This window comes from Hydra viridissima, unplaced genomic scaffold, assembly GCF_058129835.1.
Source record: "Hydra viridissima isolate aposymbiotic clone 2 unplaced genomic scaffold, HvirCarnegie_v1 scaffold_1, whole genome shotgun sequence".
Classification (NCBI taxonomy): Eukaryota; Metazoa; Cnidaria; class Hydrozoa; order Anthoathecata; family Hydridae; genus Hydra; species Hydra viridissima.
This window is the reverse complement of record NW_028324300.1, coordinates 13216182-13227144: the sequence shown is the minus strand read 5'-3', so window position 1 is coordinate 13227144 and position 10963 is coordinate 13216182. Positions and strand designations below refer to the sequence as shown.

Sequence of the window (10963 nt, the reverse complement as noted above, 5' to 3'; positions counted from 1 at the left end):
CTTCAAGGATTATTCAGTAACAGCGAAGCTGTTTAATTACAAGTCAGTTCCTTTTTCTAACGTTGCTGTTCTAAAATTTACTCAAACATCTCATATTTTACTTTTTAAATCTAGCCATAATCGCAATGAACCTATGAACTGTTGGATTGTCAAGTTCAATGAAAAACCTAACAGAAAGAATACAGCAACAAGTCCATTAAATTCCACTGTTTTGAATGTAAAACCAAAGATTCAAAATTGATGGAGCTTGCAGACTTAAAAAAGATATTAAAGCTACATTTCGTTTATGCCTCTCGAGGACAGAGATTACTATCGAGTTGTTCATCACCTATAAAATAAACATGAATAACTTTTAAGGGTTGTACTTAATGTAATGGTTTTAAAATGTACCAAAAAATGTTGTACAAAAAAAATAAATAAAATAAAAAATGAGCAAGCAAAATATTGTAACCTTGTTTTTTGACTAAAACAATAATCTAATTTATAAAAATTAGCTTTTTATTACGTTATTGTTTTAGTTAAAAAATTTAAAGTTACTGTTTGCTTCAGTCACAAAATTTCAAAGAAACTAACATGTTTTCTAACTACCGTTGAACAGCAGTTAGAACCTTGTCATAGTGAGAATATGATTACACTGCAAATCTAAAGGGTTCTTGAAGGTTCTACGGCTGTTCTTCAAAGAACCTAAAGGTTCTTAGAGTCGACTTAAAGAACCCGTGGGTACTTCACGTACCTAAATGGTTCTTTGTAGAACCGGCTACTTTTTTATAAAAAAAAGTTCTTCAAACTTGCATTATTATCCAAGTTTGAAGAACCTTTAAGGTTCTTCGCATTAATTGTTAGAGTAAATATCTTAAGTTTCTTCTAAAGGTTCTTCAGAAACTTTTCTCATCTTTTTTAAGACGCCATTTTGTTTTTTTACTTAGCGTGTTAGTTGATTATAACGTGGAATCTTATAAACTTAACTAAACATGAATTTTGAAAAAAAAAGTGATATACTTCCAATGGTTAATAGCTACCATACAATTTTATTTTATCAATGAATAAAATTAATTTAGGATACAATATGAATTTCAGATTCTACACAATGATCCCAATATTATATTTAAAACGTAATTTAGAATAATAGTAATCATTTGCATCATATTGTCGTATAAGTTAGATCAAAACTACAATTATTTTTTAATTTTCAGTTAAAGTTTGGAATGGAAGAGTACTTAAATTGGTCAACTGAAGAAGTTTGTTTGCATTTAGAGCAGAAAGTTCTTGGTGATTTAAGACAAAAAATTGTTGGTTAGATAAACATCTTGAGTTTTTAAATGTTTGATTGTTTTGTAATAGTTATGCTGATGTTAAATTTAAATTTATTTTTGTATTTAGCAAATAATTTTTTTTTGGAAATGGCTGCATCTAATAATAACTTGTGTTTTACTTGTTGTATATGTGGTATGCAGAAATATTCGGTGCAAAAATATTTAAAACATTTGTATATCATGCATGAACATACCCCTGGTTTTTTCCCAGTGTGTAATATTGATGGTTGTCCTGCCAAATATAAATCTGTAAAATGTTTACGTCACCATATGCGCAAAAAGCATAGTTTCATTTTTAGCACACCTCAAGTATTAACAAATGAGTCTGATAATTTTATGAGTGAAACAATGGAAAACCAAATTTTAGCAGACAGTGTTGGTAATAACACCACAACGGAGTGTTTTATTGATTCTATCAATGACAACTGTAGTGTAGAAACCAGTAGTTTGGATTCTCATTTAGGCACCATATCTTTATCCTCACTAGACAATCTACTCAGTTGTTTGCAGAAACATTATGCTATGTTTGTAATTTCAATAGCAGAAAAACATTTAATTCCGTCTGTTGTTCAAATTGATTTAGCAAACAAAGTTCAATCTTTGTTGACTTATTTTAGTCATATTTTTTGTGATCTAATAAAGCAGCAACTTGGGGAAAATTTTGTATATAATAGTGGTTTGAATCAACTTTTAAATAGTGATTTGCTTTTAGATAAAGTTTTATCTGTGGTCAATTCTAGCAAAAAGGTTGTTTCATTTTGTAAGTCAAACTTAGGTCTTATTTTGCCAGTTGAAATAAAATTACACTCCATGAATGAAAATCAATGTGAATATGGTTTAAAAACACCAAGCTGTGAAACTTTTCAGTATGTACCAGTTTTACCATTACTAAAAAAGTTAGTTGAAAATGAGTTTATCTGGAATTCAATAAAAAGAAAACTTGAAAAAGATGAGTCTATTAATAATGAATTATTATATTCATATTCAGATGGTTTAAATTGTAAACAACATGTCATTTTTAAAGACAAGAATGCATTAAGAATCCATTTATATTGTGATGAATTTGAAGTGTGTAATCCAATTGGAGCTCATCGTTCAGTACATAAACTCTGTGCATTTTATTTCTTCTTGGGAAACATTGAAGAACAATATATTTCACAACTTCAGAATATAAATTTATGTATTCTTGTAAAAGAAAAGTTCATTAAGAAATATAAAACATATAAGCAAGTTTTAAGACCTTTAATTCAGGATTTGCTGACGTTGCAGAATGAGGGTATTTTAGTTACAGTTGATAATATGATGGTTCGATTGTATGGTGGGGTTGCAACTATATCTGCTGATAATCTTTCCTCCCATGCACTAGCTGGTTTTCAACGCGTTTTTAATTCTGGTCGTTTTTGTCGTCAGTGCATGACTTCTTATGTTGATAAAAATAAAATTTTGGTTGAATGTGATACAACAATTCGTACCAATGAAATGCATTATTATCATTTAGCTGCTATTTCGGGTCCAGGTCACATTTCTTCTAGTGTGTATGGTGTTGAAAAACGATGTCCTTTATTGGATTTACCATACTTTAATGTTTTACAGTCTTTTCCACCAGACATCATGCATGATATGTTAGAAGGAACAGTTCCACAATTAGTAAGTTTAATGTTGTTAAAATTCAATGCACAAAATATAATTACAGTAGAACAGATAAATGCAGAGCTTGACATTTTTGAAATTGGCAGAAATGACAGGAAAAACAAACCAGTACCATTTGTTATCTGTTCTGGTGCATCTATTAACTTTGTTGGTTCTGCATCACAGAAGTTTTGTTTGTTTCGGTTACTACCATTTATGATTGGCAATCGCATACCAATATCTAATGTGTATTGGTTACTCTATTTACAGCTGCGAGATATTGCAGATTATGTATTTGCTCCAAAAATTTCAAAAAATGTTTTGACATATCTTCAATTTTTAATAGAACAGTTTCTGCAAAATTTTATTGAACTTTTCCCCAATAATTTAACACCCAAGTTTCATTTCATGCTCCATTATGCTCGTCTAATTAATGATAATGGACCACTAAGATATTTATGGTGCATGCGTTTTGAAGCTAAACATCTATATTTCAAAAAGTTAGCTTCTTCCATTAGAAGTTTTAAAAATATAGGTTATTCTCTTGCAAAGCGGCATCAGCTGAGACAGTGTTGGGAGATGGCATCTTCTGATTTTTTCAATGAAAAGTATGAAACATCAAATCTATGTTCAATTACGTTTGATAGTTTAGCAACAAATCTTCAGGAAAAATTGTTGTCTTTTTTTTTTAATGATATTATTGATAAAAAGGAAACAGTTTGGAAGTGTAATGCCATTACTATAAACAGAATTCAATTTCATGTGCATGATACAGTTATTTTAGCTTTACTACATGCAGAAGAAATTCCTTTATTTTTCAAAATTTATCACATTATTCAATTTCGTCAACACTGGGTATTTTGTGGTAAGTTGCTGATTTGTGACAAATATAATGACCACTTGCATGCATTCAGAGTTATAGAAGATGAAAATTTGTCAATATGCTTGCCAACAGAAGTTTGTGATTATCAACTTCTAGACACATATACAATACAAGATGGCCACTCCTATATTGCTCTCAGACACATGTGTTTTAAATAAACTTTTGCAGAAAGATTTTTTGTTTTTAATATAGCCTGTTAATATAGCCTGTTACTTGCACAAAAAAAAGCATATAACATTTATGTCAAATTTGTTGATGAAACAAGCATCAAACAATAATATTTGTAATGTAGTGAAGTCTTAATAAATACTATTAACATCTAAAAATCATAAAAAAAATAACTAACAAATAGATAAAAATATATTAATTAAAAAAGTTAGATAGTTAATGGTAATAAAAATAATATTAATAAAATAACAAACAAAATTCATAAAATCCTAATTATTTTGAATTTGCAAGGTGACCTTGCAAATTTAATATTTAAGTTATTCCTACTGTACTTTTATCAAGTTTCAATAGGAATAGTGTAATTATAACGTTAAGTTTGTTACAATTAAATAAAAATCATCTCAACAATTAAATCAATATGTAAAATAGATGGGCCCTCTCTATTGTGATATATTTGTCCATAAATGTCTAGTAAAGATATTTAACCCTAAAGCAAGAGGCTTGAAATTAATTTATGGTTAGATATTTGTAAAGCTCTATTTAGCACTGACATTAGTAATAATTACTTATAATTTACTTTTAATGTAGAAGAAGAAATAGATGGAAAAACATTGTTGTGTTTAACAGAGACAATGGTTTCAACTTTATGTAGGACAATGCGAAAGCAAGTTATGCTATTGGAAGTCATAAGGAATCTTAAAGCACCACCTGCACATCAAGTTGATTTAATGTGAGTTTTAATGCAGTTTACACTTTTTGATACAATTAAAAATAACCTTGTGCTAACACAAAAATGTTGTGTTTACTAGTGTGTCAGAGCTTGGTAGTAGTACATCAGAAACAAATTACACTGGTGCTGGAAATATGTTAGTAGGATGTGTTAGAACTAAGACACCATGGCCAGTTCGATATCAGCTACCTCTTTTGCCACCAGCAGTTATTGCAGCTTTTGAAGCCAAAGACCGTTGCTTTTTGCAGTTTAAGAGGAACAGCTGTAGAAACCAATTGATTCAATGTTTATACGATAATATCAGCAAGTTTACGTTGTAAGTGTATTTTTATTGAAATGTAATATGAAAATCTCTGTGTTTGTGTGTGTGTTAAGGTTGTTTTCATCATTAATTTTTGTGTCAATATTATTTTTATCATCATGAGTGACAATTGTAACAATTAGCTCATTCATACTGACAATAAAACATGTCAACGTGTAAAAAGGTTTTGTTAATATAAAAGTTTGTTTTAACATAAAACAACCTGACATTGTTTTATTTTTGTTTTATAAAACTTTTAACAATAACAATATCTTACATTAATTTTGTTGTCACTGTTTAATTTTTATTTAAAGGTATCCATCCAGTACCCAATATTCAGATGTGCTTGCTGCCCTATGTAGCAAGTATCCTTATTTGAATGAGTTCCCTTTAATGAGTGGTAGTTCATCACAACAATTTGTACTGTGTGTAAGTTGATAAATTGCTAATATAATAAATAAAATGAAGTATATAATATAATAAGAATATGTAAAATATTTTTAAACGTAAATGTAATGTATATGTGTGTATATGTATATAATATATGTATATGTAAATCTTAATGCTTATGTCAATTAAATTTACTTATAAAGGCAGCCTACGCTGTTGGAAAGTCTAAAAAATAAGTTCAAGAAGGAAAGAGCCCCTTTAACTAATGTTGAGACTGTTGCTATTCATAAAAGCAAATTTGGGAATCCAGGAAGAGGACGCAAGCGCAAAGAAGACTGTCTTGAGAATGACCAAGCTTGTAGTAGGACACATAGAGACTTGGTAAAAATTAAGCTTAACTGTTTTGAGATAAAATATTAAAAAAAAAGATGAAATGATTTTTGAAAAATAAATTTCTTTAGCCACATTCTCTGCCTATTGGTGAGGATGATGCAACTGTGGCAAAACATCATCAGGATATGATAATTGAATACCGTAAACTTCGTCCAGATATGAATATGCTGATTGATCGTCAGCAGCGTAGTTGGTTTATGCGAGCAAAGGATTTTGATGGACATCTTCGCACAGTTGATCTAAAAGCTAAATACCCATGGCTCTGCTCTGCTCAATTGGTAGGCTTTTAACTATTCTGTGGATTTTATATTTTGTGTGTTCCAACTTAAAAATAATTTTTATAATAATGATGTTAAAGCTTCTTAGCGAAATGAAACTGAGATTTGGTAAAGACCTCGATAGAGAACTTCATCAACAGATAAAGGGCTTGGAAGATAAAATCTTAAGCTTGGTTAAATTAAAGTGTAAAGACAATTTTGTTTCTGAAATTTTTGCTGAAATTGAGTGTGAAATTAATGAAAGCACTAAGAGAGGTAATAAATTTTGTGTAATACAAGAGATTTCTGTTTTCCAATTAACTATTGGTAAAAGTTTTTATGCTTTTTTCTGTTGAATATTGTTTTATAATTTAATTCTGTTTTATGTTTCTGTTGTAATTTTTTTTACTATTTCAGATGCTACATTCAATGGAGCAATTCTTTTATTTCCACGGCTTTTCAAAGAATCTGTTGAAACCTTGGTTACATTTGACGACACTCCAAAACAGAATACACCAACAATTGCAATCCCTCGAGCTCAAAGGTTGACATCAAAATGTTGTAGAATTATATTAGATGGCCAAGAAATAGTTGAACATCATAATGATGTTGATATCTCATTAGCGATGGCTTGTATATTTGCTTCTTATTTTATTTACAATATACAGTACCCTGTTCAGTTGAAAAACACATTATTATTTTTTGAACACATCATATTTGGTGTATCAAATAAAGAAATCCCTGTAACAATTCACAGGATGGCGAATACTTTGTGCAAGGTTATTGATTTATTTTAAACATATTTTATATCGAAATCTTAACTTCAACTGCTTAACATAATTTTATAAATTGTAAAATTTATAAAACGAGAGAGAGAGATTTACTAGATGATGAGTACAACCTTTTATATATCGTCTATTGTTTGTTTAGGTTTAGCTTCTACGAAGGGAGGTAACAGAAACGTTTAAATTAAAGCAACTTTTAAATTTATTTTATCCAATAGTTTTGTAATTTTTTATTGCTTATAATATATGTTTTTTGTTAATCTAGTCGTTGTTTAATTCATCATTTCGCATAACAAGTAAATGGTAAAACGTTAAATCATTTTTATCACGTGATATAAACTTTTTGGAAGAACATGGATTAATTTGTTTGAAAAACTAATAAGCTTTAATAAAATTGTTAGGCTAAAAAATTATCCGAAAATTCAATAATGATTGTTATGGTTTTTTTTTAAAAAAGTCATTCAAAGATTTGTTTAGTAAACATTTTTTCAGTCAGATGTCTTGAATCTGAAATAGAAATTTAAAAACAGTTCTTTGAAGAACCTTTACAAATAGTTTTTCTTTTCAAAAAAGGTTCTCTTTAGGGTTCTTCGAAGAACCTATCCGGATATTTATCTGAACTACCAAGAACTCTTAGGTTCTTCGAAAAACGGTTTAGGGTTCTTTAAAGAACCTTATCGTAAGGTTCTTCCGAAGAACCCGTACAAAGGGTTCTTCGAAGAACCTCTACGGGTGCTCCCTCAGCACCAACGTCAAGAACCCTCTAAGGTTCTTCAAAGAACCATTCGGCTTTAGAGTGTACCATATATACTCGCGTATAAGTCGAGATATTTTGGACGAAATATTTACTCTAAAACAGCAATTCGACTTATATGCGGGTCAGAAAAAAAACGAATTTATTCCTAGAAATTTTTTTTCGTATTTCTTATTAATATTGATTAAAAAATGTTTCATTTAATATTGATTTTGTACTGATTTTTGGATCAACTTATACGCGAGTATATACGGTATTTCACTATGACAAGGTTCTAACTGCATTTTGGGAGTATTCATTTTTTATGAAGAGTGAAACATTTTTTAATTAAAAATAGTAATAAGTATAGCAAATGGTTATGTTACATGAGTAAAAAATATTATCGATGGATTTTAATAATTTTTTGATGGTCGGAACATAACAATTTTTAACATTGATTTACTCAAAACAACTTGCGGATCAGTTAGAACCTTGTCAAACCAACGCGACAAATTGCAGAAAAGAGTTAATTGACTTGGCCTTTGAATGCCTTCAAAGTAACCAAGAAAATGTTTAAACAGTCTATACCAAACTTTGATTCCTAACTTTAAGCCACAAGGACCTAGTGCAAGATTGTAACAAATTTCTAAAAGATTTTTAAGTCTATCGAAAGAACTTACCAGGAAAAAAAAAAAAGAAATTAACTCTTAAGTTAAATTATTCAATTTTTATTACCGAGTTCCCTTACAATAAACTTTCTCGAGTCTTATTCAATTTCAGTCTAACTGCTGTTTTAATGTTTTATGCAGAAAACTCGATAAGCTTTAGATATGAATAGCCTTTTAGGAAAAGACTAATTAATTCGAGACTGACCTTCTGGAACGGAATTAGCTCCTAGAACAAAAAAATGTGGTATAAGAGAAACTTTTTAAGTAAAGTTTGAAGTTTAAGTTTCAAGTATGTATTGCATGCATTTTGTCATCAAAAACAATCAGTACCTTAATGCAAAGGGATTTCCATTCAAATTATAAGGCTATGATGTATTAGTTAGGAACTTTTGCTGACTTTTTTTAAGGCTGAGTTGCACTTTTTTGGTAATTTTTGTGTCTTTCTTTTAATACCCACCTTTTACATAAATAGATAATTTTTATAGAAATTTATCTCTCTTCAGTATATACATTTATTTACATTATCATAGTCGTTGCTTCCACAATTTATAACTTGTTTTTGCAACATAAAGATAATATTTTTTACTAACGGCTGTTAAAATCGAATTGTTTTTACTATTAAATTTTGACTGTGTTTATTAAGGGTCTGCGTATCGTTTCATTTCTGTATCGTTATCATTCCGATATGATAGCGGAAAAAAAGTGTTATCGAATTGACAAGAGTTCCGGTATATACCGAGATTTAAACTAACTACAATATCGAATAAAATTTTTTTACCGATTTTTTGTCGTAATTATTCCGATGACTTTTTTTTTTCCGCTTTTATATCGGAATGAAAACAATACGGAAATGAAACAATACGAAGACCCTTAGTGTTTACTAATGTAATTAATATGGTGTTTAATTCTACCGTGAATTTTAAAGGAAGAAACTTATCTGATCTTCTTTCTTTAAACTTCTTTACAGCTTTCATTTACAATTAAATGAATTCAGCATAATAACATATGAACAAAAAATAACATGCATAACAACAATCAAACAACATAATAGCAAAAATTTTAAAATAAAGTAAATAAATCAATAAGCAAGATAATAACTTTTAGTCATAATTCCAGTTTTCAGAATTTAGGCATGCTAATTTAACATTAATGACCGGGCTGGAATGATTTCAACTGGCTACCCTAAAAAATAAATTCTCATTAACATGTAGTAATAATTTTAAAAATAGTAGATAAATATTTAGTATAAAAGAATTTATTGTTTTTAAATTATTATAATCTAATTTAAATAACTATATTAACAATTTTAGGAAAGCATTTTAAAATCCCCGTATTACTCTTCTGAGGTATGTCACGTCAAATGTTTTATATTGTTTAAAGATATGAAAACTGAGAGAAAGTTGTTGTTGGCTCAGCAGATTAGAGAAGAAGCTCTTTTCAAATTTTGAATGACAAAATAAACACCTATGATCAATGACAACTTCAAAGTTTATTCTGACACTAAAAAACTTCTGCATTGCTTCCTACCAAAAATAGATGTCCAAATAAACTGTTATCCAAAGCTCTTAAAACTGCTCTCATATAAATTCATCGACTAGTACCTGATGCTTAAACATCTCAACGTATCAGAAAGACAACTGTGCGAATGAAGGTATTTTTCCTTATTTTAAATTTAACGTGCTACCTGTTTGAAACACTGGTGGCACGTTAAATTTTAAATAGCGACATTTAGAAACAATTTCGGAGACCCTCACACTTCTTATCTTTGACGCCAATACGGTTGGACCATACTTCAGTTGTCCCAAAAAAATCTAACCACAGAGGAATACGATAACGGAACTGAAATTACTTTTCAAGAGTTTGTTAACTACATTTTTAAGAATTTTTAAGATTTTTATAAAGATTTGGATTTGATGACAAATCTAAGCTCACCATGTTCCTATAAGTATAATTACAAAAGGAAAATGGAAACAATAACTGAGGGTTCTGTTGTAATCCTAAAAAATGCACATTTAAATGAGAAATTTCATTTTCCTTTTTATGCAAATGAGCAATATAAATCAAAACCCAGTGACATCATGTGCTAGCGTATTTCGACTTTAAGAAACACAGAAATTGAGCAGCTTTTTAAATTTTATGAGGATGATTCTCTAAAGTTTGGATATACACTTCCAGCCTTAAGTTATTGATCAATTTAGGTTACGTTTGTGTAATGGCAACATTAGTCCAATCTGCTTTTCTCTTTTTCTTCTGAAATGTTTTGCCGTTGATTTTAGAAATTCAGCTAAAAAATAAAGTTTAGTTAAACGTTTAGAACCCTCTTAATAAGTGGGTTTTTCACTAAAACGTTAGAATGAATTTTGATCACTAACGTTTCATTTTAAGGAACATGTTTTAAAACAGCTAAAGCTTGAAATCTGGTCATAAAATGAAACGTTTTTTGGTAAAAGGTCCTTTAAGATGCACCAACGGGTATTCGAAGTAGCAAATTTTATACCAAAAAAAATTACTTGTTTTAAACCTTTTCAGATGTTACATATTTTGTTTTATTTTTCATTGAATAATATTTGATCGGTGCATAATTATTGCAGCCTTTTTTAAATAAATTTTGTTCAGCAAAAACAAAGCCATTATTTTCCAAAGGCATTGATGCACTCTAACTATAAAAGCTTACAGATCTTTTATTGCATCAATTCGGCACTATTTTAGATAT

General features: G+C 29.2%; 1 protein-coding gene across 2 annotated transcripts; it reads left to right on the top strand.

The window, feature by feature from the left end:
- Positions 1-1117: 1117 nt before the first annotated feature.
- LOC145181309 (sterile alpha motif domain-containing protein 3-like) lies at positions 1118-7109 on the top strand. 2 transcript variants are annotated; one of them, XM_090068997.1, is made up of 9 exons: positions 1118-1293; positions 4582-4723; positions 4803-5039; positions 5339-5453; positions 5622-5795; positions 5876-6085; positions 6166-6340; positions 6482-6843; positions 6995-7109. In XM_090068997.1, the coding sequence occupies exons 1-9, from the start codon at positions 1206-1208 to the stop codon at positions 6998-7000; spliced, it is 1509 nt and encodes a 502-aa protein (XP_089925123.1). In that variant the 5' UTR covers positions 1118-1205; the 3' UTR covers positions 7001-7109. The 2 variants fall into 2 exon arrangements, 1 of the variants encoding a protein (XP_089925123.1); XR_016445697.1 differs by lacking the exons at positions 5876-6085; positions 6166-6340; positions 6482-6843; positions 6995-7109 and having other exon boundaries at positions 1192-2960; positions 5618-5795.
- Positions 7110-10963: the final 3854 nt, after the last annotated feature.

Coding starts and splice junctions, on each gene's coding strand:
- LOC145181309 (XM_090068997.1), top strand. CDS start 1,206: ATGGAAGAGTACTTAAATTGGTCAACTGAAGAAGTTTGTTTGCATTTA. Junction 6,086..6,165: donor GGCTCTGCTCTGCTCAATTG/GTAGGCTTTTAA, acceptor ATGATGTTAAAG/CTTCTTAGCGAAATGAAACT. Junction 6,341..6,481: donor TAATGAAAGCACTAAGAGAG/GTAATAAATTTT, acceptor TTACTATTTCAG/ATGCTACATTCAATGGAGCA.